General features: G+C 50.1%; 1 protein-coding gene across 4 annotated transcripts; it reads left to right on the plus strand.

Moving 5' to 3' along the window:
* LOC136523075 (uncharacterized) lies at positions 1 to 27731 on the plus strand. 4 transcript variants are annotated; one of them, XM_066516852.1, is made up of 7 exons: positions 1 to 182; positions 285 to 371; positions 460 to 593; positions 25538 to 25596; positions 25678 to 25732; positions 25852 to 25896; positions 26010 to 26327. In XM_066516852.1, the coding sequence occupies exons 1-7, from the start codon at positions 134 to 136 to the stop codon at positions 26049 to 26051; spliced, it is 471 nt and encodes a 156-aa protein (XP_066372949.1). In that variant the 5' UTR covers positions 1 to 133; the 3' UTR covers positions 26052 to 26327. The 4 variants fall into 4 exon arrangements, with proteins under 4 accessions (XP_066372949.1, XP_066372950.1, XP_066372951.1 ...); XM_066516853.1 differs by lacking the exon at positions 26010 to 26327 and adding an exon at positions 27033 to 27731 and having other exon boundaries at positions 2 to 182; XM_066516854.1 differs by lacking the exon at positions 26010 to 26327 and adding an exon at positions 27217 to 27731 and having other exon boundaries at positions 2 to 182.
* The last annotated feature ends 17 nt before the right edge of the window (positions 27732 to 27748 follow it).

Consider the following 27748-nt stretch of genomic DNA (forward strand, 5'->3'; position numbering starts at 1 on the left):
CGCCGTCCCTGGCTGCCTTCAAGTTCCTCACCAGCCCCTGCTCTCCCTCTCGCTTGTAATTCAGGAACTAGCTGCATCTTCTTCTCCACCTACCTTGACGCCGCCGCCGCGCCGCCGCTCCATCCGGTAAGACATGGAGGAGTACCTGGAGAGCATGAAGTCCCTCCGCTCCTACATGAACGGTGCGTGCATCTCGCGATCGCAACCATATTCCCAATTCCCTCCCTCACCTATGGCCTGATATCGTTCCGCCACCATTGGGGTGGTTGCGTGATGTGATGCAGATCTCGAGGACGACGCCTCGAAGCGGTCTGTGGAGGAGCAGCAGCAGCGTACAGCCGTCGACGCCCACGACGCCGACATCGCGCTAGGTACGGACAAGTGTTGGTTTCCCGGGCTCGCAACGTACGCTAACTTTGTCTCGAGTGTTGGCTTTGCCTGGTGTTTTTTTGTTTCTAGTGAGGGCGCAAGCAAAGCAGGCGAGCGAGGAGGCCGAGCAGCTGGGCACAGCGAGGGCTAAGGTAGGCATGCAGATGGCCCAGAAGCAGGGACGGATTGCCACTCTGGAGATCGAGTGCGCCACACTGAAGCAGGTGAGGGCTGGAAATTATTGTTTCTAGTATTCGCCAAGTTCCATTTCCTAGAACATTGCTTAGTGTATTTAGTAAAACTGATGAATGGTGGAAATGTTATGTAAGCTTATTTACTATTTAGTGGAGTTGATTCAGTGATTCTTAGGCCAAAAAAGTAGAAAACCAGGCACTTGAACAATTAAATGTTGCTGAGACCTGTAGCGATAACTGATTATTTATCCTGGTTAATTTTTCTGAGGGGATTTCATTCTGAGTTAAGGTCTTGTTTGGAGCGTAGGAATGGAAAACACAGGAATTGAAGTAAACCTAGGAATAGGAAAGGAAAGAAGGTGGGAAAAAGAGAAGTGGAAAAAGGGAGGGAAGTTGAAGGACAAAGTGTTTGGAATGGAGGAATCAAAATACAGGGAGTGGAGTATTATGTTGAAAGAAAGCTGCAAATATATATTACTAAATCAGTCTCAAGAACGTGGAGTACTAACATAAAAGGCCTATTTTCTTTTACCCATTTTCTACCAATGGTGCTTATCTAATCAGTACACAGTAAAAGGCATATGCTCTTTCCCCACTGCGATATAGAGCATTCCTCTCCGTTCTTGGTTCTGATTCTCTCCATTTTACTGCATCAATTAAGCACTTAGTGACCACCATCCTCATTGATTTGATCTGGTGATGAGAAGAAGTAAAGCAATCAGTGGCTGCCTGTGCTGGGGACAGGGGTAGCAGTCCAGCATGGACGCTTGGTCTTAGCGGTTACTAGGACGGTGGTAGGGATGAGATCACCATGGGGCATCAATGAAGGCGATAGATCAACTATCCGTGCGCCTCCTCGTTCTCTCTCTTCTATATACATTCTGTTCAGGCATCTGCAAAGGAAAAGAAATCTCTCTCCTCTACACTTCTACATACATTCTGTTCAGGTATCTGCAAAGGAAAAACCTAGAGATTGGAGTGGATTTTTGGTTTTATGTGAAATGAGCATCTAGCTACAGTATTCCAAGGAAAGTAATTGGCTCTTCCTGTGTTCCATACGCTCACTTAGAGGTCCTTTCCTCTGTTTTGTGGCTTCTACAAACTTCCTTTGTAATTCGTCAAATCCAAACAGGATATGATTATCATCCTTTTCATGTTCTGTTGACTTTATAGTTGGAGTAAAGGCGGCCCTTGAACTTGGCGGCGCGTGTCATCTAGGTCCCTGGACACCTAAAATGCACATCTAACCTCTAGAAACTTGGCCCATGCTGCATCATAGGTCCAAATGGGCCTTGGCTAGACCCAATTGCTGACTTGGCAGCCCACGCTGGCACCCGCCTTGTCCATGCGCTCCGCGGTTGCCCCGCGGCGTACCCCCTTCCGCCGCCGTGCCAATCGCGCCTCGTTTGTGCGAACGATGCCGCTTGCCAACGTCGTGCCCTGCCTTGTCGTGTCGCGTCGAACGTGCCGCCATACCTGCCTGAGCCGAGCGCTACCTCATCGGCCGAGTCGGCGTGCTGGACCACCGCTCCTACTGCTGCATTGTGTGCTATGGCAACCATGACGTGCACCAGGAAGTGGACTCCTTTGTGATGGAGCTCGTCGAGAGCCTCGCCATGTTCATCAAGCTGGACATGCTGTTAAGCTGGACGTGCTGTTCCGCTGCAGCGAACGCTGGCGGCGGCGAGTGTTAGTCGCTGAATTCTTACTCTTGGTAGTAGCAGAATTCTTACTCTCATCGAGAGAGGATGACACTAGGAGTTGGGTAATTTTCTAGTTTATTTCTAACACAAATGCCATGCCAACCTGAGGGGTTGGTAATACATATTTATAGGCTGCTAGCCAGCCAAGCATATGCCAAAATGCCAAGCATATGCCAAGATGCTAGTCCTAGATGCTGTCCTAAATGCTAGTCCTAGATGCTAGTCCTAGATGCTATCCTAAATGCTAGTCCTAGATGCTAGTCCTAGCTGTAGCCCCACACAGAGACTTATCCATCATTCTCCCCCTAAGTCTTGTGCGTCGTCTTGTGAGAAAGTTGAACCATCCCGGTCCCGGAGCAGAGCTCAAGAAACTTGATCCTTCCAAGAGGCTTGGTAAGCAGGTCCGCAAGCTGATCCTTGGTGTTGATGTAGCTTGCCTTGATGCTCCCTTCCTCCAAACAGCCTCGAATAAAGTGGTACCTCACCTGGATGTGCTTACTCCATTCATGGAAAACGAGGTTCTTTACCAGGGCCAGAGCGGACTTGCTGCCCATCCTGAGCTCCACCGCTCTAGTATCTCTGCCGAGGAGATCACCAAGCAGTCGAGCGAGCCAGAGCGCCTGAGTCGAAGCGGTGGAGGCCGCTATGTACTCGGCCTCGCAGCTAGATAGTCGCAGCTCGATTCCCAGGTAGAAAGAGAGAGGCCCCAGGTCACTCATCTAGAAGGTGGCCTTCATTTCTTCCTTGAATGCCGCCACCTCCGCATCCTTGGTGCCGGTGATCACCAAGTCGTCGACGTAGACACCCACCAGCAGAGTATTTCCTCCACCGCCCCGTCGGTAGATGGCCGCCTCGTGCGGGCTTTGCTCGAAGCCCATCCCCTTTAGCATGGAATCCAACTTGGCATTCCACGCCCTCGGTGCCTGCCGCAAGCCATAGAGGGCCTTGCACAGGCGGAGAACCATGCCCTCCTTGCCGGGGGTCACAAATCTCGGCGGCTGGTACACGTAGACCTCCTCCTTCAAGTCGCCATTAAGGAATGCCGACTTGACGTCCATGTGATGAACACGCCAGCCCTTCTGGGCAGCTAGCGCAAGGAGGAGTCACACGGATTCCATCCGTGCCACGGGAGCAAAGGCGTCGTCGAAGTCGACCCCCTCCTGCTGCACGAAACCTCGTGCCACCAAGCGAGTCTTGTGCTTGACGATGGCGCCGGCTTCATCCCTCTTCAGCTTGTACACCCACTTAAGGGTGATCGCACGGTGACCACGAAGAAGGTCAGCAAGCTTCCAGGTGCGGTTCTTCTCAACCGCATCCATCTCCAATTGCATCGCGGCGCGCCATGCCACGTGTCTCTCGGCCTCTACAAACGACCGAGGCTCGCCGTCGTCACACGCAAGGTGCAATTGCGCCTCTAGGTCATGAGGCACCAGTCCTGGCATCAGCTGGTCACCGAGAAGGTTCTTCATCGTACGGTACCGCAACGGCTCGCTGTCGTGGTACGCGTCGATGCGCTCCTCGTCGTGAGAGAGCGGAGTAGCGAGCTCAACCGGGCTGTGCTCGACACGAGCTGGTGTTGGAGTAGACATGCTCGGAGAGGTGCCTATCGGTGCTAGAGTGCGTGGCGGTGCCGGCTGTGGTGGAGCCGGTGAAGAACTCATCGCAGCCGAGGTCCTGGCTGGAGAGCATGGACTATCGGAACAGCAGGCGCCGGGGTCGGTGGAGGCTCGGGGACTGGGGTAGACGCGCTCGTCGAAGAAGAGCTGCCTACTCCCCCAGCTCCCTCGAAGTGGACGTACTCGACAGTGAAGTCGTCGTACGTCGGAGCCGAGCCGTTGTCCACCGCCTTATCCCACGCCCATCCTCGCCCTTCGTCGAACACAACATCGCGCGCCGTGCGCACACGCTGTGTCTTTGGGTCGAGGATGCGGTAGGCCTTTGAGCCCTCCGCGTAGCCGATGAACACTCCCGGAGTGCTCCTGTCGTCGAGCTTGCTGTTGTGGCCAAGCTCCTTGGCGAACGCGAGGCAGCCGAAGACCCGCAAGTGGGAGACTGCCGGCTTGCGCCCATGCCAAGCCTCGTACGGCGTCCTGTCGTCGAGCGCCTTGGTAGGCGAGCGGTTGAGGATGTAGACGACCGACACCACTGCCTTTCTCCAGAAGACAGTCGGCATCCCCCTCTGCTTGAGAAGGGCCCGAGCCATCCCTACAACCATCTGGTTGCGCCGCTCGACGACGTCGTTCTGCTGCGGGCTGTACGGCGTGGAGTAGTGGTGCTGAATGCCCTCATCAGCGTAGTACGACGCGAATTCAACCACCGTTGTCGGTGCGTAGCACGTGCAACTTGCGGCCGCACTCCGCCTCCGCAGTAGCCTGCGAGCGCCTGATGGCATCCACAGCTTCTCCCTTGTTGTCGAGGACCATCACCCACAGGTAGCGGGAGAGATCGTCGACGAGCAGCAGGAAGTAGCGTCGTCCTCCCGGTGTGGCCGGTGTCACCGGGCCCCACAAGTCCCCATGCACAAGCTCGAGCCTCTCCTTGGCTCGAAAGCTCGCTCGCTGGGGAAAGGGAAGTCGCCTCTGCTTCGTCAACACATAGACGTCGCAGAGCTGCTCTACATGGTCGAGGCACGGCAGGCCTCGCACCATCTCCGTGGCACTGAGCCTCTTTAAGGCCTCGAAGTGAAGGTGCCCGAAGCTCTCGTGCCACTGCCACGCCTCGTCATCTCGACGAGCAGCGAGACAGAGGGGTTGTGCCACCTGCACATTAAGGACGTAGAGTCGATTTGCGCTTCTAGATACCTTGGCAAGAAGGCGGCGACGATGATCCCAAATCCTCATGACTCCATCCTCAACCACCACGCGCGAACCGTTCTCATCCAGCTGTCCTAAGCTGATGATGGAGTTCCTCAACGTGGGGATGTAGTAGACTCCGGTGAGCAGCCTGTGCTCACCAGACACGGCGGTGAAGATGACGGAGCCGACACCCTTGATCTCCATGCCAGAGGCATCCCCAAACTTAATGGAGCCTCGGACGCTAGAGTCAAGCTCGGTGAAGAACTCTCGTCGACTGGTCATGTGATGGGTGACGTCGGTGTCGAGGCACCACCCGTCAGTCTTGTCGTTGCCGGAGCCGTCATCGAGGAGGGCGTGTGCTTTTGGCTCGTCAAGGTGGAGGAGAGCCGCTGCGGCCGGTGCCGCTGGAGGTAGCTCGATGCTTGCATGTGCCATGAACAGAGCCGGCTCCTCCTCCTCCGCCTGTGCGACGTGGGCCTGGGCGCGTCGTGGCTATTGATAGTCCTTGGCCCAATGGCCAAGCTGGCCGTAGTTGCGGTAGGTGTCGTCTTGTGCCGGCTTGTGCTTGCCGGCGACGCCGCCCTGGGCGCCTCCGCGGGCATCACCCTCAGCACGTCCTCGCGCCTTGGCCTGGGCGTCTCTGTGCGTCTTTCGCGGCTTGCCATGCTTGCGGCCGCCTATCGCGAAAGAAGGCTCCCCCTTCTTCCGGTCACCTTGGCAGGCAGCCCACTGCTCCCGAGTGAGAAGGAGCTTCCCGCCAGTGGTGATGGGCCCCAAGGGAGGCTGTGGCTCATCGCTGTCGATGACCTTGAGGCGATCTATCGCCTCCTCGATCGACATCGTGGAGAGATCCAGCAGGGACTCGATCGAGCGAGCCATCTGCTTGTACTTCTCGGGGACGCAGCAGAAGAGCTTTTCGACAGCTCTCTCCTCGCCGTAGGTGTCATCGCCGAACTGCACCATCTTCTGCAACAGAGTGTTGAGACGGAGAGCAAAGTCATCAACGTCCTCATCTGGCTTGAAGGCCAGGTTCTCCCACTCCTTGCGAAGTGCCTGCAGTGTGGACTTATGGGCGCGGTCGCTGCCGATGCGGGCCGCAGCAATGGCGTCTCAAGCCTCCTTGGCAGTTCGCTTGTTGGTAAGCGAGAACTATATCTCGAATGAGACTGCAGCGATGAGGGCATCCAGCGCCCATCGATCCTGGTCGTAGTCGATGTCGACGTACCGGACTGCCTCCCACATGTGCCGCACCTGGAGGTTTACCCTCATCACCGCAGCCCACTCGACGTAGTTGGTCTTAGCGAGGGTAGGCCACCCACCGCCGGGTCCGACGTCCCTGACAACAGCCTAGAGCCCGTGGTAACCATGGTACCGATCCGGAGAGAGAGCCACGCTGCCTATGAAGGCCGCGCTCTCCATCGACCCATCCACCACCGTTGCCGTGCGCGCCTCCTCCTAGAGCACCACCGTCGTGCGCGTCTCTTCTAGGAGCGCCGTTGGCACGTCCGCGCCTGTCTGGGCTACCGCCGCGCTCGTGGGCGTGCACGGCTGCCCACTGCACCACCCGCGTTCGCGCTGCCTCCCTCCTCAGCAGCTCGAGGTCCGCGTCGACGCTGTCGTCAGTAGAAACGGAGATGCTGATGCTGCTACGCAGAGCCTCGACCTCTACTGCTGCTTCCGCCTCCGCTGCTGCTGCTGTCAGCTCCGCTGCTGCCAGCCTCAACGCCCTTGCCGCCACCGCAGCGGTCTCTGCCACCGCTCGCTCGCGTTCCTCTGTCGCGGCAAGTTCGGCCTCCTGCCGACGCCGCGTGCTCGAGGCGACCAAGCGCTGAGACTACCCTGCGGACATGACGTGCTACCGGGGCGCTGCTGCGTGGGGAGAGGGCTGCTTTAGATGAGCTGCTACTCGTCTGCGTAGAGAGAGAGGAGTGAGTAGGAGCGGCCGGAGCTGCTGCTGCTCCCAGCTGGGGCTGTTGCGCGGCTGGGAAAGGAGATGAGCAGGAGATGCTCAGGCTACATGATAGTACGGCTCTAATACCACTTGTTAGTCGCTGAATTCTTACTCTTGGTAGTAGCAGAATTCTTACTCTCATCGAGAGAGGATGACACTAGGAGTTGGGGCAATTCTCTGGTTTATTTCTCACACAACTGTCATGCCAACCTGAGGAGTTGGGGATACATATTTATAGGCTGCTAGCCAGCCAAGCATATGCCAAGATGCTAGTCTTAGATGCTGTCCTAGATGCTAGTCTTAGATGCTAGTCCTAGCTGTAGCCCCACACAGAGACTTATCCATCAATGAGCAGCGGGACAGCAGCTACTACGAGCTCAAGAACACGCTGACGGTCATCGGGAGCAACACGCTGTGGCACCACTTGGGCTTGGGCTAGGACGACTCCTGCTCCCATGATGGCGCGTCGTCTGGCTCTGATCACGTGGACGGCATAGAGCTCGCTGCGGTGGCTCTGGCGCCAACTGTCGTCAAGAAGCAGGTGAGGCTCACGGTGGCGGCACCCAGGAGCCCCTGCGTGGGCGAGAGCATGCTGGAGGAGCTGTGTGAGGACGTGAGGCTGGCACGACGTTCATCCAGGGGCACTCGCACATGCCGAAAACTCTAACTACAATAAATACTAAAATCTAAAACAACAACATCATAGCCTTTCAGTCCTAAGCAAGTTGGGGTAGGCTAGAGTTGAAATCCACCAAAAGCCCCAAGTCACGGTGAAACGACCCCGATTTCCGCGAAGGGAAATCCACAGCATCGAAGTGTAATAAGACCGTTGTAGATCATATTACCCAAATTCCAGTCGAATATCACATCCATACAACGATAATATCAGAGTACGAATAGTGCAGAATTACATAAATTATTACATCGCCGCATTGGCGGAATCAAAAGTAGCATTCATTCAGAACAGCTTGAAGATAAGATCGCCAAACTCGAGCGTAGGCATGAACCCCTCAACCGTCAAACTCCTCGGAGCTATACTCCTCAGCAGAATCTGTGTGTCAAAATTTATCAGTACGATTTGTACTGACCACTCCCGTCCTATGAGCATTGATTTGTGGAAATTGGATGCATGTTGGATATAATCAAAGGAACCTATAAGGCTGTGGTTTCCTATGCATTTAGCATATCAAGTATGAATAAAAGTATAGTCAAGTTTTAACACCATTCCCACACATTCCACCCCATTTTATTCCCAGAGCCAGGTTTCGATCATGTGATCGATATACCACCATCTCCACACCATTACCATACCATCGCTCAGTCGATAGGCCAACTCCCTCTTAGCACTGTCTCAAGGCCCGTTGCCCCTAGATACGACTAACACTCTCTCACGGGGGAAGAAAGAGAAGGACTCCTCTCGCTATCTAGTTTAAGTGAAACCCAGGAAAGGTCCATAGCCGGCAAGTCGGCACATGTATCGATCAATCAACCATACACTCTGCAGAGGTTTTACATAACCACAAGATCTGCCTTCTTTGCTGACCGTCGTCAACTGGGCTGATTCCGGCCGCTTGCTAGCCCAGGATAATGCCACTCTACCATTCAGCCCTGGTACACCCCAAGTCTAGTCTGGAGTGGCTGAAACTGTGAGTCATGAGACGGGTCCACAAGGTCTCCATGAAGTCTCGAAAGGGTGTGGGGGGAATCCTCCGCGTCCCGTACCTCCTTACACTGTCCGCTATCAACCTAGCAGTAGTGGCAATATCCTACCAAGTAGTCCGATCATCCCGCACCATATACGGCGAGTGGTACGTAAGGCTTCCTGGTGAATCTGAGTACTAGTAAGTCCTTAGGGATGACCAAGCCAGAATATCTTCATCAGGGTTTCCATTTGCCGTGTCACCACAGCACCTCCATCCCGGGCTCCTCCCATCATAGGTTCACACCCAGGACCCCTCGTATACTATTTACCCACCACAGGTATCCATTCTAGGGGTGCCATGGTAGCACCCTATGGCAAGACTTGCCCTAGGCTCATCGTATACTCCAACTTGGTCGACACAACCCTCACCCTCCACGCACCCAAGTCATACACGCAGCACTCTCCCCATAGTCCAGATAACACCAGTTTTCACCACGCATCAATGTAGTGCAAGCGTAGTAGAAGTAATAAGCAATGAAATATAGTAGCAAGCGTGTGACTAGCCTAACAGCTGGGTGAGCAGGGGTAAGGTTGCGTCAAGGTAAAGGTCATTAAGAAAGCATACTACCATGCTAGTCCTATCATAGTGTGATCATAACAATAAAGTAAAGCACTAGCATTTCTATTTTAGCCATGCATAATAGGTGCTACGAGATTGGGTGGGATGTGGCACCTTCGGTGTAGTCGTCTCCGTACTCCTCACGGTACTCACGATCCTCGTCCGTCCGATTCTCCTCCGAGTCTGCAAACGATCGCATTATAGTTGCGTTAGCGACATCTATAGAATAACACAAAGAAGCAATGAAAATTCAAAAAAACTAAATGCACTCAAACATGGGTTCATTGCGTAGAGCTTGATTTTAGATGAAATTTGCTCCTGGTTTTGTATTTTTCTAAGGTCATATGAATTAGTTATGAATTTCTGAAGTTTAAATCATTTCTGAAAATGGAAAAGGCTGAATTAATCCTGGGCTGACACGTGTCACGCTGTGACTGGTCCACGTGGCATGCTGATATCAGCATGACGTCAGTGTCTCGGTTTTGAGCTGACAGGTGGGGTCCAGCTGATGTCAGCAACGTCATCAGTTCTGGCAGGAGGGTCCAGGGGCTCTTGGGTCACTGACATGTGGGTCCGGTCAAAGTCAACGTCAGTCAACGGCGAGTCAACGGTCAATGGTCTACGGTCAACGGTTAGAGTCACTGACTTGTGGGGCCTGGGCTGCTGACGTCAGCAGCTGATGTCATCGTGACGTCAGCATGACGTCACCCCGGCTGTGCTGGCTTCTGACGTGTGGGTCCATTGTGACGTCAGCATCTGACATGTGGGTCCAGAGTGTCGGTGCCACTGACATGTGGGGCTAGGTCAACGGTCAACGTTGACCGGTCAATGGTCAACATGGGCCGGGTCTCAAACGGGCTCTGGTGGGCTCAGGTTGGGCCAGTCTGGGCCAGGCTGACCCGGACACGTGGCAGGCTGTGACGCAGCCACGTCACAACCTTGGGCCTCCACTAGGCTGTGGTCTATGGCTGTGGGCGTGAGCGTGGCTCACGGTGGACCAAGAGGCGTTGGTCTATGGACCTAAGGTAGGGTGCATGGTGGACCGAGCCTACCTCTCTTTCCTCGGGCACGGTCTATGAGCACCGGGTTCATGCGCGGGTGGCCGGCGAGGGGAGTTTCCCCTATTTCTCCCGCGGCTGTGCTCCCGCCGGTGGCGTGCCTCTTCGGCAAGCCTCGCCGTAGGCGCTGGTGCCCATTTGAGGAGGGGAAAAGCTACCCCACGCCATGGCGACTGCGACGGTGGGGTCAAAGCGGCGGCCAAAGCTCCCTAGGTCTCTGGCCACGACGAACGATGGCTCGGTGTGGCGGTGCTCGTCGGCGAGCCCCTTCCGGCGGCGTGGGTGTTCAACTAAGGTGGGCAACAGCTCGGCCTTACCTTGGCGGGTGCCCTGGTGAAGCTAGCAAGGTGGCTGGACGGCTCCAGTTGGCTGGCCGCGGTGGCGGTGCACGGCGGGACTCCGGCCGAGGTCTGGTGCTCGTGGCCGGAGCGCGGTGGTCGGCTAACGGGGTTACGGTCTACACGGCTATCGTCCAGACGTCACGGTGATGCTCTACAGCTACGTCCTAGCCCAGCGAGGCGGCCAGATGTGCGTGTGGTGGCCGCGCCATGACAGCGGCGTCGTCGTGAGCGCGGTGAGCGCAGGCTCTGCTTCGGCGTCCGTGGGGCTAGGAGGAGGTCTCAGCGGCGAGAAGCTCACCGTCGGTGTTGTGGAAGATGGGATGGCGGTGCAGTGACGAGTTGCGGCCGTGTAGCTCCAGGAGCAGTGCAGCACGACGTCGTGGCGTCGTCTCCTGCTCCGGCGACACCGGCGGCGTCGCACGGCTTCGACACTCCCCCCTTCTTCTTCCTCTTCTCCCTCTGCTCTCTTGGCTCTCTCTCTTGGCTCGGGCGTGCAGGGGGTGGCCGCAAGGTAGCGGCGGGCACGGGAATGCGCTAGGGCAACCAGGGCCAGGGCTCTTATAGCCGAGCGGGGAACGGCGGAGCCCAGTGATCGACGGATGGGGATCAAGGGCGATCGGAGGCGCGTGCTGCATCCAACGGCCGCGAGTGGTTGCGTCGGCGCGGCGCCAAGGAGACAAGGCCATGCCCCGGGCATGATCCCCTGGCCCGCCCCTGCCATCGCTATCGGCCTTCGGTCGTGCGGCGGTTGAGGCGTGGTGTGGAGAAGATGAACAGGAGGGCTCACATGCGGGGCCCGTGTGGCAGCGGCTGTAGCGAGGTGAGAGCGGCGTGCGGGCGTGAGCGGCGTGCTGGGCCGGCTCATGGGCCGCACGCGCGCTGGGAAGACGGGAAGGGGTTGGCAGGCCGGTTGGGCTGGCTGGCTAGCGTGGTGGGGCTGGCTGGGCCGTGAAGCCGAGCAGGCCTGGGCCACAGCAAGGCTTCCTCCTTTCTTTTCTTTTTCTGTTTTTCTTTTCTTCTCCTTTGTTTGAATTTAAATTTGGTTTTGGAATTCGAATTAAAAATTGGTGCACCAAATTCATTGGAGTTTTAGATATGAGGCCCACAATATTCTTATATAAATATTAGGAATTTATTTAGCTATTTTGTATAACAAAAATAGGTGTGGTTTTGTTATACAAAAAATAGAATTAGTTTTTCTCTTTAAACCTTTATTCTTTGGTTTGAGTATTAATAATTTTATGGTTTATTACTTTATTGGAGTTGTTAAGCATATCATAACTCAAATAGAAATCCAAATCACATTTTGAATTAACAATGTATGCAATACTTTATTTGTTAGAATTTAAATAAACACAGTTAACTAATGACATGCTATGCTTGTGTGTTGACTTGGGTTGGGGTTAGACCTAATGCATCTCTTAGGTTGGGTTTCTATACATGACACTCATCATCACATGGGGGTTTTAAGAAAAATTTTGTAGTTGGTATTTTTAGTGTATGGATTTTTGGGTTGTTACAGTCCTACCCCCTTAACAGAATCTCATCCCCGAGATTAAAGCGTAACGTACTCTTCGAAGAGGTAAGGATATCGTAGCCGGAGGTCAGACTCTTTCTCCCATGTTGCCTCTCTCTCCGTGTGATTGCTCCATTGGATCTTGCACATAGGAATAGTCTTGCTTTGGGTCTCTTTGGTATCTCTACCCAGAATCCTAATAGGATGTTCTTTATACTCGAGTGTATCTTGAATGCCAAGTGTATCAGTTGAAACTACTTCATCGGGCACTCTCAAACACTTGCGTAGTTGTGAGATGGAATACGGGATGTACACCCATCAATTCCTCGGGTAGCTTAAGTTTGTAGGTGAGCTTTCCAATCCTCTTGCAAATCTTGTATGGGCCAACAAATCTAGGGGCAAGCTTTCCTTTCACATGGAATCTGACAGTTCCACGTAGCGGGGATACCTTGAGATAGACGAAATCTCCCACATTGAACTCAAGTTCTCTTCTCCTTTTGTCAGCATAACTCTTGTATCGGTTTTGGGCAATTCTCAAATTCTCCTTCACTTGTGCCACTCCTTCTGCATCTTGGATCTTAGTGGAGTCAAAGAACGATCTTTCTTCTGGTTGGGACCACATCAAAGATGTCTTACAAGGTCTGCTATATAGAGCTTCAAATGGCGACATCTTGATACTAGCTTGGTAACTGTTGTTGTAAGAGAACTCTGCATAGGGTAGGCATTTCTCCCAATCAGAGCCATAATTCAGTACACTAGCGCGAAGCATGTCTTCTAAGATCTCATTTACTCGTTCTGTCTGTCCATCTGTCTGTGGGTGATAAGCGGTACTGAAATCAAGTTTGGTTCCAATGGACTTGTGCAGAGCTTCCCAGAATCGGGACACAAACTGAGGACCACGATCAGATACAATACTAGAAGGAGCTCCATGCAGTCTGAGAATATGCTCAACATATAGATATGCTAATTTTTTGGCATTGGTCTTGGTCTTTACTGGTACAAAGTGAGCAATCTTGGTCAGACGATCAACAATCACCCAGATGGAATCATTGCCTTTCTGTGAACGGGGCAATCCAACTATGAAATCCATGGATATGTTCTCCCACTTCCACTCGGGAACGTCAAGAGGCTTTAGCAAACCTGCAGACCTTTGATGTTCAGCCTTGACTCTATTACAGGTGTCACAACGTGCCATATGTCCTGCAATGTCTGTCTTCATGCCCTTCCACCAGAAGTGTTTCTTCAAGTCTTGGTACATCTTTGAACCTCCAGGGTGGATACAGTATTTGGAATCGTGAGCTTCTGACAGAATTTCCTCCCGTAATACTAGGTCAGATGGAACACAGATTCTGTTCTTGAACCAGATGGTTCCTTGTTCATCTTCTTGGTGGTTGGTCTTATAGCCTAGTTTCATCAGACCACGGAGATATTTGATCTCTTCACAACTTTTCTGAGCTCGACGGATACGATCTGTGAGATCATACTGTATGCGGAGCTCATTCAACAAGCCATGCAGTAGTATCTCAAGTTGGAAATCATCAATCTCTTCCTTGAGCTCAGGTGGTACGGATTCAGTGATCAAAGTGTGACAGTAACTCTTGCGACTGAGAGCATCTACGACTACATTAGCTTTTCCCAGATGATAGTGAATTTTCAGGTCATAATCTTTGATCAACTCTAGCCATCGGCGTTGCCTCATATTTAGATCTTCCTGAGTGAAAAAGTACTTCAAGCTCTTGTGATCCGTATAGATGTCACACTTGTTGCCTATCAAGTAGTGTCTCTAGATCTTCAAGGCATGCACAACTGCTGCTAACTCAAGATCATGGGTTGGGTAACGGTTCTCGTGTTCTTTCAACTGTCGAGACGTATATGCTATCACTCTCCCATCTTGCATCAGTACACAACCAAGTCCTTGACGGGATACATCACAATAGACTACGAAATCTTTACTGATATCAGGCAATGCTAGCACATGAGTTGTGGTAAGCTTCTGTTTCAATTTCTGGAAGCTTTGTTCGCACTCGGGCATCCATTCAAACTCCTTAGTCTTCTTCAGAAGGTTGGTCATTGGATGGGCTATCTTGGAGAAGTTCTCAATGAATCGGCGATAATATCCAGCCAATCCCAAGAAGCTTCTGACTTCTGTCACATTACGAGGTTGATCCCAATCTTTCACAGCTTCAATCTTGGCTGGGTCAACTGCGACACCTTCAGCTGATAATACATGGCCTAAGAAGGCAACTTCCTGTAGCCAAAATTCGCATTTGCTGAACTTTGCGTAGAGCTGATGTTGGGCTAGTTTCTCAAGCACCGTTCTCAGATGATGTTCATGTTCCTCCACGGTGGATGAATAGACAAGGATGTCATTAATGAATACTACCACGAACTTATCCAGTTCATCCATGAAAACCTTATTCATCATGTTCATGAAGTATGCGGGAGCATTCGTGAGTCCAAAGGACACCACGGTGAACTTAAACTGCCCATACCTAGTCACAAAAGCTGTCTTCGGGATGTCACTCTCTCGAATCTTTATCTGATGATAGCCAGATCTGAGATCAATCATGGAGAAATACTTGACACCTCAAAGCTGATCAAGCAGATCATCAATTCTTGGCAGAGGGTACTTGTTCTTGATGGTCACTGCGTTCAAGTTCCGGTAATCAATGCACATTCTCATTGAGCCATTCTTCTTCTTAACAAACAGAACAGGGGATCCCCAGGGTGAAGCACTGGGTCTGATATATCCCTTCGATATGAGCTCATCAAGCTGTTTCTTGAGCTCAGCCGGTTCATCAACTGACATGCGATAGGGTCTCTTGGCAATGGGTCCTGTTCCCGGCAAAAGATCAATGATGAACTCTACATCATGATCTAGTGGCATACCCGGTAATTCTTCAGAGAATACATCGGGATAGTCTCTGACCACAGGCACATCATGTACTGTCTTCTCCTCTTTCTGTGATTCTGAACTGGCTTTAAGGGCATATAGGATAGAGGTGGACTTTCTGGACTAGGGGTTCACATCTAATGACTTGGCCTGATGGGTGGGTTATTTGGACATATCTAGGTGAACATGATATGACACCTCAGTGAATGGTTAACCAATCCATACCTAAGATGACATCTAGGTTAGTGGAAGGTAACAGGGTTAGGTCGGCTTTAAAGATAAGACCCTCAATGGTAAGACTCACTCCCTTACAAATGTGGGTGCATTTTAGGTCTCCTAAAGGTGAACTGGTGATGATAGGCTTTTCGCATAGGGTTACAGGCAGGTCATGCTCTTGTGCAAACTTAGATGATATGTAAGAACAAGTTGCTCCAGAGTCAAATAGAACTGATGCAGTATTGCTATTAACTAAAAACATACCATACACAACGTCAGGGGCAGTCTGTGCTTCCTCGGCGTCTAGATGGTTGACACGTCCACGAGTAGCAGATCCCTTGAACTGAGACTTCTGAGCAGCTGAGTTCTGAGGGCATTCAGCAGCTTTGTGACCCGGTTGGCCACAAGCGAAGCAGGTGAAAGGCGTACCGCCTATAGGGGTTGGCGCAGGTGCCTTCCAGTTTCCAGTGCTTGGTGCGGAGCGGTTCTGTGCTAGGCGTTCATTCGCTGAGCGGGGACGGTTGAAACGGTCTTGAGTGTTGCGGTCCTGAGCATAACGGTCCCGGGTGTAACGATCCTGAGCAGGGCAGGAGTATTTGGTGGTGTAGCCTCCACTACCCCTACTCGATCTAGGGTTGTCATCCCTGTTATGGCGAGAGCGTTCCCTGGGTGGTGCATCCCTACAGAACCTCTTGCGATCACAGCCACGGAAGGACTCCTCAGGCTGACGCTTCCTCTCCCTGTACTCCTCTCCAGCTTCAGCACGGTCTTTCTCAATCTAGATGCAGCGATCCACCAGAGCACGCAACGTGTTACTCTCAATACCACCAAACTTCAGCTTGATGTGCGGGTTAAGTCCCTTGTGGTAATAGTATAGCTTTTCCTTCTCAGAGTTCACAACATAGGGAGGTGCATAGCGCAGAAGATTGGTGAAACGAGTAGTGTACTCAGTCACCCTGTCCTTTCCCATCTTGATGTTGCGGAACTCCTCAGCTTTGGCCTCCATGATACCCTTAGGAATGTGATACTCAGTGAATGCCTCAGCGAACTCATCCCACGAGATGTTGGTAGGGTCCTCATGGGAATCACTGAAACTGTCCCACCAGGCACGTGCTGCACCTATGAGCTGGTGTGTGGCAGCTCCAACACTCTCCTCGTCGGTGAAAGTAGTGAGGTCAAGCTTCTTCTCCATCTCCTTGAGCCAGTCATCGGCCACAAGCAGGTCAGGGTCGGTGCCATCATAGGTAGGTGGCCTTAGCTTCAGAAATCCTTCTAACTTCCTTTGGAAGTCATTCTGCTGACCTCCCTGGTGACGGTTTGCTCCGTCAACAAGGGCTGCAAGAAGTTGGGTCTGCTGTGCCATCACTTCTGTTAGGTTCGGTGGTGGTGGTGGCAGAATGTTCTCCTCAGGCGGCGGGGTATTCTCTAGATGGAAGGGTATCCCTCCACGTCCACGACCACGGCCACGGCCACGGTTGTTGCCACCACGCCCCCCATTTGGTTCGACTGGTTCGGGGGTGGGCGCACGTCCACAGTTCATCAGGCGATTAGATCCGCGGTTCGGCATCTGCAATGCGAATCATAGGAATTTTAGTGTTTGTGCCATAAGTGCTTATAATTTGATATGATTACATGATTTAGACGATTTAAAGAAAAACATTTATTCTATCCAACACTCATTACAAAGAAGCAATAAGATTCATAAGATGCAATAAGATCCAAAACATTCATTACATGGGTTTTATTACATAGCATCATCTCCAGTAGTTACACTTGAAGACGTGCGAGAATCGTACTACGCATAATGTCTCATAATACATCTCATAAGGGGTACAACTTACAGAAGCTACTGACATGACTCATGACCACGCAGGGTCATTCTACTCTAACTCGTACACTGCAGCTGGGATACGATTGTTCTCGATCTCAATCTCCTCGTCAGACTTGTGAAGTCGGGATACGTACTTCAAGGCCTCGGCGAGCTCCTCCGTAGGCTTGGCTCTAGGTAGGGTAGGGCAGGCGTCTAGGTTGAGGCGAGTCAGGGTTAACTCAAACTCCTCTATCCTAGGCTTCGTCTTGCTACAAATCTCCTTGGGTAGCTGATCCCACATACCCTTCATCTCCCTGAGGCGCTTCTTGTCAGACTTCTACCAAGCTTGGCATGTCCTCTCACACTTGTCCTGTAGGTACTCATTCTGCCTGAGTGCCTCGATCAGGTGACCCTGGTTGCACACAGCCTTCTTCCTGAACTCCTCTAGCTCCTGGATCATGGTTTTGTTCCGAGATTGGATTTTCAGCATATCAATCCCCTTGGACCTTTCTCTGTCTCCTCTACGGTTGAACTTGGCCTTCTTGTCGTCCAACTCTCTCTGCAACTCCAAGACTTTGTTGTCGAGGTAGCAGTTGCTGTTGCCTAGGTCGGCGGCTTTGTCCTGTAAGTCTGCGACCTCGGTTCTATGGACTTCCTCACGACGGTTGAGCTCATCCTGTAGCTTGGCAACTGTCTCAAGTAGACTAGCTCGCTCCTGTGCTCCCTGCGAGTCTCGCTCCTAGTACTCCCACAGAAGGGCCTGGTCCTGATGTCTCCTCTGCTCTAGCTGAGTCACGTACCTATCCTGCTCCAGTAGGTGGATAGCTGAGACACGAAGGCATCTGTCCTCCTCGGCAAAGACAACTCTACCAGCTGCAAAACTCTGCACGCTGGGGGTAAGGCTGAGGTCGAGGGCCTGGGGAAGTAGATGGAACTATGTCGTCTTCAGGTGCTCGTAGTGGTCCCTCATCACTCTGCGAAGTGCCTTGTGGGGGATAGCTTGCAGTCCCTCCTCGACTGTGTCCTTTATAGTCAACTCGGTAAAAGCTGGGACAGAAGGTAAGGTAGTGCTAGCTGAAAACTCGACTGAGGTGATAACCGGTCCTTCGATTCCTCCTTCCTGAGCGGGCTTCCCGGTGCAGGTGACCTTGACAAGCTCGTCGGGGACACCTAACGTGACGAGAACTCGGCAGAGGGTCTGTGCAAAACCCCCGAGCTCACGTAGGTCGAAGGTGAGCTTGGCGTGATCCAGAGGTAGCGGTCCTAGAGGCGGCCAGTCGACGTTCGTTGTCATTTGCATGTTTTAAGGAACAGGTGTTAGCAGGTCAATAATAGATAAGCCTTGCATAAAAGTAAATACAGGATCGGTATATAACCGAAAGAAGGGCTGTTCACGTCATATTCTATCGTTCATTTCTAAGGGTTTCGTCCTATGGTCAAGTATGGCTCTGATACCAACTGAAACGACCTCGATTTCCGCGAAGGGAAATCCACAGCGTCGAAGTGTAATAAGACCGTTGTAGATCATATTACCCAAATTCCAGTCGAATATCACATCCATACAACGATAATATCAGAGTACGAATAGTGCGGAATTACATAAATTATTACATCGCCGTATTGGTGGAATCAAAAGTAGCATTCATTCAGAACAGCTTGAAGATAAGATCGCCAAACTCGAGCGTAGGCACGAACCCCTCAACCGTCAAACTCCTCGGAGCTATACTCCTCAGCAGAACCTGTGTGCCAAAATTTATTAGTACGATTTATACTGGCCACTCCCGTCCTATGAGCATTGCTTTATGGAAATTGGATGCATGTTGGATATAATCAAAGGAACCTATAAGGCTGGAGTTTCCTATGCATTTAGCATATCAAGTATGAATAAAAGTATAGTCAAGTTTTAACACCATTCCCACACACATTTCACCCCATTCCCTTCCCAGAGCCAGGTTTCGATCCTGGGATCAATATACCACCATCTCCACGTCATTACCATACCATCGCTCAGTCGACAGGCTAACTCCCTCTCAGCACTGTCTCAAAGCCCGTAGCCCCTGGCTACGACCGACACTCTCACGGGGGAAGAAAGAGAAGGACTCCTCTCGCTATCTAGTTTAAGCGAAACCCAGAAAAGGTCCATACCGGCAAGTCGGCACATGTATCGATCGATCAACCATACACTCTGCAGAGGTTTTACATAACCACGAGATCTGCCTTCTTTGCTGACCATCGTCAACTGGGCTGATTCTGGCCGCTTGCTAGCCTAGGATAATGTCACTCTACCATTCAGCCCTAGGTACACCCCAAGTCTAGTCTGGGGTGGCTGAAACTGTGAGTCATGAGCCGGGTCCACAAGGTCTCCATGAAGTCTCGGAAGGGTGTGGAGGAAATCCTCCGTGCCCCGTACCTCCTTACACTGTCCGCTATCAACCTAGTAGTAGTGGCAATATCCTACCAAGTAGTCCGGCCGTCCCGCACCATATAGGGCGAGTGGTACGTAAGGCTTCCCGGTGAATCTGAGTACTAGTAAGTCCTTAGGGATGACCAAGCCAGAATGTCTTCATCAAGGTTTCCATTTACCGTGCCACCACAACACCTCCATCCCGGGCTTCCTCCCATCATAGGTTCACACCCTAGGACCCCTCGTATACCATTTACCCACCACAGGTATCCATTCCAGGGGTGCCCAGGTAGCACCCTACGGCAAGACTTGCCCCAGGCTCGTCGTATACTCCAACTTGGTCGACACAACCCTCACCCTCCACGCACCCAAGTCACACACGCAGCACTCTCACCATAGTCCAGATAACACCAGTTTCCACCACGCATCACTGTAGTGCAAGCGTAGTAGAAGTAATAAGCAATGAAATATAGTAGCAAGCGTGTGACTAGCCTAACAGCAGGATGAGCAGGGGTAAGGTTGCGTCAAGGTAAAGGTCATCAAGAAAGCATACTGCCATGCTACTCCTATCATAGTGTGATCATAACAATAAAGTAAAGCACTAGTATTTCTATTTTAGCCATGCGTAATAGGTGCTACGAGATTGGGTGGGATGTGGCACCTTCGGTGTAGTCGTCTCCGTACTCCTCACGATACTCACGATCCTCGTCCGTCCGATTCTCCTCCGAGTCTGCAAACGATCGCATTATAGTCGCGTTAGCAACATCTATAGAATAACACAAAGAAGCAATGAACATTCATAACAGCTAAATGCACTCAAACATGGGTTCATTGCGTAGAGCTTGATTTTAGATGAATTTTGGTCCTGGTTTCGTATTTTTCTGAGGTCATATGAATTAGTTATGAATTTCTGAAGTTTAAATCATTTATGAAAATAGAAAAAGGCTGAATTAATCCTAGGCTGACACGTGTCACGCTGTGGCTGGTCCACGTGGCATGCTGACGTCAGCATGACGTCAGCGTCTCGGTTTCGAGTTGACAGGTGGGGTCCAGCTGATGTCAGCATGACGTCAGCAACGTCATCAGTTCTGGCAGGTGGGTCCAGGGGCTCTTGGGTCATTGACATGTGGGTCCGGTCAAAGTCAACGTCAGTCAACGGCGAGTCAACGGTCAACGGTCTACGGTCAACGGTCAGAGTCACTGACTTGTGGGGCCTGGGCTGCTGACGTCAGCAGCTGATGTCATCGTGACGTCAGCATGATGTCACCCCGGGTGTGCTGGCTTCTGACGTGTGGGTCCAGTGTGACGTCAGCATGACGTCAGCATCTGTCATGTGGGTCCAGAGTGTCTGTGCCACTGACATGTGGGCCCAGGTCAACGATCAATGTTGACCGGTCAACGGTCAATGTTGACCGGTCAACGGTCAACATGGGCTGGGTCTCAAACGGGCTCTGGTGGGCTCGGGTTGGGTCGGTCTGGGCCGGGCTGACCCGGACACATGGCAGGCTATGACGCAGCCACGTCACAACCTTGGGCCTCCACTGGGCTGTGGTCTATGGCTGTGGCCGTGAGCGTGGCTCACGGTGGACCAAGAGGCGCTGGTCTATGGACCTAAGGCAGGGTGCATGGTGGACCAAGCCTACCTCTCTTTCCTCGGGCACGGTCTATGAGCACTGGGTTCATGCGCGGGTGGCCGGCGAGGGGAGTTTCCCCTGTTTCTCCCGCGGCTGTGCTCCCGCCGGTGGCGTGCCTCTTCGGCGAGCCTCGCCGTAGGCGCTAGTGCCCATTTGAGGAGGGGAAAAAGCTCCCCCACGCCATGGCGACTGCGACGGTGGGGTTCAAAGCGGCTGGCCAAAGCTCCCTAGGTCTCTGGCCACGACGAACGGCGGCTCGGCGTGGCGGTGCTCGTCGGTGAGCCCCTTCCAGCGGCACGGGTGTTCAACTAAGGTGGGCAACAGCTTGGCCTTACCTTGGCGGGTGCCCTAGTGAAGCTAGCAAGGTGGCTGGACGGTTCCAGTTGGCTGGCCGCGGTGGCGGTGCACGGCGAGACTCCGGCCGAGGTCTGGTGCTCGTGGCCGGAGCGCTGTGGTCGGCTAACGAGGGTTACGGTCTACACGGCTATCGTCTAGACTGTCACGGTGATGCTCTACAGCTACGTCCTAGCCCAGCGAGGCGGCCGGATGCGCGTGTGGTGGCCGCGCCATGACAGCGGCGTCGTCGTGAGCGCGGTGTGCGTAGGCTCTACTTCAGTGTCCGTGGGGCTAGGAGGAGGTCTCAGCGGCGAGAAGCTCACCGTCGGTGCTGTGGAAGATGGGATGGCGTTGCAGTGACGAGTTGCGGCCGTGTAGCTCCGGGAGCAGTGCAGCGCGGCGTCGTGGCGTCGTCTCCTGCTCCGTCGACACCGACGGCGTCGCACGGCTTCGGCACTCCCCTCTTGTTCTTCCTCTTCTCCCTCTGCTCTCTTGGCTCGGGCGTGCAGGGGGTGGCCGCAAGGTGGCGGCGGGCACGGGAATGCGCTAGGGCAACCGGGGCCGGGGCTTTTATAGCCGAGCGGGGAACGGCAGAGCCCGGTGATTGGCGGATGGGGATCAAGGGCGATCGGAGGCGTGTGCTGCATCCAACGGTCGCGAGTGGTTGCGTGGGCGCGGCGCCAAGGAGACAAGGCCATGCCCCGGGCGTGACCCCCTGGCCCGCCCCTGCCATCGCTATCGGCCTCCGGTCGCACGGCGGTTGAGGCGTGGAGAAGATGAACAGGAGGGCTGACATGCGGGGCCCGTGTGGCAGCGGCTGTAGGCGAGGTGAGAGCGGCGTGCGGGCGTGAGCGGCGTGCTGGGCCGGCTCGTGGGCCGCGCACGCGCTGGGAAGACGGGAAGGTGTTGGCAGGCCGGTTGGGTTGGCTGGCTGGCACGGTGGGGTTGGCTGGGCCGTGAAGCCGAGCAGGCCTGGGCCACAGCGAGGCTTCCTCCTTTCTTTTCTTTTTCTGTTTTTCTTTTCTTCTCCTTTGTTTGAATTCAAATTTGGTTTTGGAATTCGAATTAAAAATTGGTGCACCAAATTCATTGGAGTTTTAAATATGAGGCCCACAACATTCTTATATAAATATTAGGAATTTATTTAGCTATTTTGTATAACAAAAATAGGTGTGGTTTTGTTATACAAAAAATAGAATTAGTTTTTCTCTTTAAACCTTTATTCTTTGGTTTGAGTATTAATTATTTTATGGTTTATTACTTTATTGGAGTTGTTAAGTATATCATAACTCAAATGGAAATCCAAATTACATTTTGAATTAACAATGTATGCAATACTTTATTTGTTAGAATTTAAATAAACACAGTTAACTAATGACATGCCATGCTTGTGTATTGACTTGGGTTGGGGTTAGATCTAATGCATCTCTTAGGTTGGGTTTCTATACATGACACTCATCATCACATGGGGGTTTTAAGAAAAATTTTGTAGTTGGTATTTTTAGTGTATGGATTTTTGGGTTGTTACACGGTTCAGACACTTCAATAGTTTCTTTCCAAGTACTCTTATTCAAATATATATCTCTAGGTATATCCTAAATTTTCAAATATCTTTTTATTGCTTCCCTCCATGTCAATTTCAGGTCTTCCCTCTACCTCTCTCATATTATTAGCTTGGCTTAGGACTCTACAATGCACTAGTGCCTCTGGAGGTCTCCTTTGGACATGGCCAAACCACCTCAACCGATGTTGGGCAAGCTTTTTCTTCAATTGGTGCTACCTCTAGGCGATCACATATATCATCGTTCCAAACTTGGTTCATTCTTGTGTGACCGCAAATCCATCGCAATATAAGCATTTCTACAACACTCAGTTGTTGAACATGTCGAATCTTTATAGGCCAACATTCTACTCCATACAACATAGCCTGGTCTAATCGCCGTTATATAGAACTTGCGTTTTAGCTTTTGTGGTACCCTCTTGTCACAGAGAATGCCAAAAGTTTGACGCCACTTGATCCACCCTACTTTGATTCTATGGCTAACGTCCATATCAATATCTCCATCACTCTGTAGCATCGATCCTAGATACCGAAATGTATCCTTCTTAGACACTACTTAACTTTCCAAACTCACATCTCCCTCCTTCTGTACAACTCTGCTAAAGTCGTATCTCATGTATTCGGTTTTAGTTCTGCTCAATCTAAAACCTTTAGACTCTAGGGTCTGCCGTCATAACTCTAGTTTCCTATTTACTCCCATCTGTCTTTCGTCCTACTAACTCTACATCATCAGCGAACAACATACACCAAGGGATATCCCCTTGTATGTTCCTGGTAACCTCATCCATTACCAAGGCTAAAGAGATACGGGCTTAAGGCTGACCCTTGATGTAGTACAATTTTAATCGAGAAGTAATCTGTGTTACCATCGTTTGTTCGAACACTAGTCACAACATTGTTGTACGTCCTTGATGAGGGTCACGTACTTTGATGGGGCTTTATGTTTGTCCTAAAGACCACCACGTAACATTTCTTGGTATCTTGTCGTAAGCATTTTCCAAGTCAATGAAAACTAAGTAGAGGTCCTTCTTCTACTCTCTAAACCGCTCCTATAACCTGTCTTATTAAGAAGATTGCTTCTGTGGTTGATCTTTCTGGCATGAAACCAAATTGGTTTGTTGATATCTGCGTCGTTCCTCATAGGCGCTGCTCGATGACTATCTCCCATAACTTCATAGTATGGCTCATCAACTTAATTCCCCGATAATTAGTACAACTTTAGGATATCTCCCTTGTTCTTGTAGATTGGTACCAATGCTTCTTCTCCACTCCTCAGGTATCTTGTTCGATCGAAAGATATTGCTGAACATCTTGGTTAGCCATACTATAGCTATATCCCCGAAACATCTCCACACCTTGATTGGGATGCCATCAGGGTCCATCGCTTTGCCTCCTTTCATCCTTTTCAAGGCTTCTCTGACCTTCGATTTTTGAATCCTCCGCACAAAGCACCTATTAGTGTCATCAAACGAGTTGTCCAGCTGAACGGTGGTATTCTCAGTTCTCACCATTGAACAATTTATCAAAATACTCTTGTCATCTATGTTTGATCTCATCCTCCTTCACCAAGAGCTGTTCCCTCTCATACTTTATGCACTTGACTTGGTTGAAGTCCCTTGTCTTCCTATCGCGAGCCCTAGCCATCCTATAAATGTCCTTCTCTTCTTCCTTCAAATACTAAAATCTAAAAATCCATGATAAAACTGTTCTTGCTGGGGTCTTCTTGGGTGCCTTGGATTAAAAATGTTGCCAGCTGTTAATCATATTTTCTAAAGAAAACTAGACGAATCTAGTAGGAAATAGGTAGCTTTGTATATTAGGAAGAAAATAGGCACAAAAATTCACCTCGATGTGGACTTGAACATATGTGGCTGGGTGTATACTCACACCCTCAACTAACTGAACTAGACTCAGCTTCCTTGATGGTAATCAATTTTGATCAAGACTTCAAACATTTTTAAGTTTTTTTCTTTTTCCTTTTGGCAATAGACATATGTTAGTTATATTTGTAATTTCTATGACTATGCTGCTTATGGTAACATAATCTGGATTTACTTATTGGTTTTTCATGACTATAAGATGCATATCCTATAAGTGGTTTCTTATGTGAGATTTACCTTTTTCTAAAACTATTATTTGTCTTAAAGAATGAGTTCTTTTTTCATCATTGCAAAATGGAAACTCTACAGTATACACAGGCTATTGTTTGGGACATAAGTTGTTCTTTAAAGAAGCATGCTTAATGGTAATCTCCCCGAACAAATTTTCCTACAAGACCGAAGTCATATTATCTTAATGTTCCCTATATTTTCACTAGTTTGTGAATATCTGACCTTTGCTCATCTTGTCTTAATAATAGATACAAATTTGCGCCATGACTCTACCGTGTAACTTATTTCATTTTAAATATCTTGAAGGAACTTTCAAAACCACATTAAATATTAAGTTGAGTATATTCAAATGTCTAACTTCATTTCCACCCTTCATGACTTGAGACCTTGGAGCTCCTCCATCAGGAAACTGCAAGTACTTTTGTGAAACTCAGTGAGAAAAGGTGCAACTATATCCCTTGAAAATAACATACCATAAGTTCTAAGTTGTAACATACAGTAACTATAAGTTTTTGGGTGGACAGATTGTTCTACAAAAAGACAACAGAAACCTTGACTGTCAAACTACAGGAGCAACAGGTTTATCTTATTGTTTGTTTTTATGATTACTTTTTATGATCAATATTATTTGTCTCTTGAGAAAGATGGCCCAACTGTAGATGCCATTGCCTAACAATCCTACATTGTTCATTTCACAGGAATGGCTTAGTATGAAGAATAAGATTACTAGAAAGGAGCCACATGTAAGCCTTTTGTTCACGTAAATAAATCAGTCTGCTTTGTTTTCATGATTATTGTTTTTGTGTAGAAATCTAATTCAACTATTATTGACTAGTCACTTATTATATTGTTGAAGTTTTTGGTGCACACAAATATAAATCAGAAAGCATATGGGTAATTTTGTATCATTTGTTAAGACTGCTAACAAGCTCACGGAATCAGAGATGGGAAGGAGAGGAGGAACATGAGTGGGTGTGTGGCGGTGTAAACATTAGCACTGTAGTGACAACTGAGAACCAGCAGTAATGATGGCTTAAGGCTTCAACTATAGGTTCAGCTTGGTGCCACCCCTGTCTGCAGGAGCTCTATGCTTTTTTTCTTTCTTTTGAAAATGCAGGAGAGCTGCATATCTTTAATATTAAGAGAAAAAGGGGGTAAAGAAACCCTTGAAACACACCCACGCCACACACTTTATCCAGTTATAAAATTACATTCGCACCTATGCTAGAGAGGGAAACTACCACGACCTACAGTCAGCTGACTTCATTAATGTTCGATCCTTATTTAAATATGTTATTTTTATTTGGATAATAAGATCTTGAGAATTGTAGTAAGAGTAAGAGGGCAGTCTAAAGCTCAGTGAGCATGGGAACATTGATAACTGAAGATCATGATGGTATTAAAACTATTTGTAGACTTTGTTTTTACTCGTGTGAACTCCACGTTCAAATTGAACTTACTTTATCAGTTTAATGAGATCTTGAATGTGGGGTGTCAATTTTGGATTTGGAACTGCATTTTAATCTTGATAAAACTTCCATCAAGAAGCACATTAAATCTCATCATTTGTTTGTTCAGGAACAGTGTTATACAAACAAGTGAACTTAGCATTATAAAAAGTGTCGTAAATTAGTCATTTTCCTGCAGTGCTCAACTTTTTTCATGTATCTCACTTCTAGACATATAGAGTCACAACATGTAACAGAATTACCATACCATGCACAGTCAGATGCCAACATAAATTCTACATATTTGGATCCTAGACTGACACTTTTTCCCAGTCAATCCTTGATGATGATTGATGCCTTGCATAGATTGATTCCTAGCCTTAATTCTAACAAAACTGTACAAAAATTATCTGATCTATGTGAAACCACAGAAATGGCCAATTTAGGTTCACGTCAAAGAATGGCAGGAAAACATATCAAGTACCAGTGTGGCAAATAAATTCTACGGTTGAACGCGGAGAGACGAAAACAGATCCTAATTCCTAATAATTCATAAACGGAAACACTATAGGTCAACCGTATGATTTATTTGCCACCGTCAACCGAATTTTCCAGCGTTGGATCTGACTTCGGCCCGAGAGCTGCCGCCTGCGTCATGCCGCCCTCACCCTTCGAGCATTGGATCTGATCGATCACGTTTTGTCTCGTCTCTGGATGGACTCGTAGATGCCATAGCACGTGTGCAGCCCGGGGTACGGCCCGCGCGTCGACCTCCCTGCCGCAACCTCGTCGGCGATGATGATAAAGCAGCTGCAGCAACTCATGCCGATGCAGCCGCAAGCAGCAGCGGTAACAGCAGATGTGGCAGTACCATACCTCGCAGTACCAGCCGAGGTCGAACGCTACGCCTTCCCTGGTGTCGACGTCGATGGCGGCAGCGTGGCACGGCATTTCAAAATTTTGTGAAGATTTTGTATTTTTTTTGAAATTTGTGAATAATTTGACATATATTTCTTTGATGTCTGGAATCCATAGAAATGATTTGTAATTTTTTTTACATATATTTGTGTTATTTCTAACTTATATCACTCTGTTCAATAAATTACACTGAAGAAATCATTGTAACCATAGTAATAGACTGTGTAAA

The sequence above is a fragment of the Miscanthus floridulus genome, chromosome 18 (genome assembly GCF_019320115.1).
Source record: "Miscanthus floridulus cultivar M001 chromosome 18, ASM1932011v1, whole genome shotgun sequence".
Classification (NCBI taxonomy): domain Eukaryota; kingdom Viridiplantae; phylum Streptophyta; class Magnoliopsida; order Poales; family Poaceae; genus Miscanthus; species Miscanthus floridulus.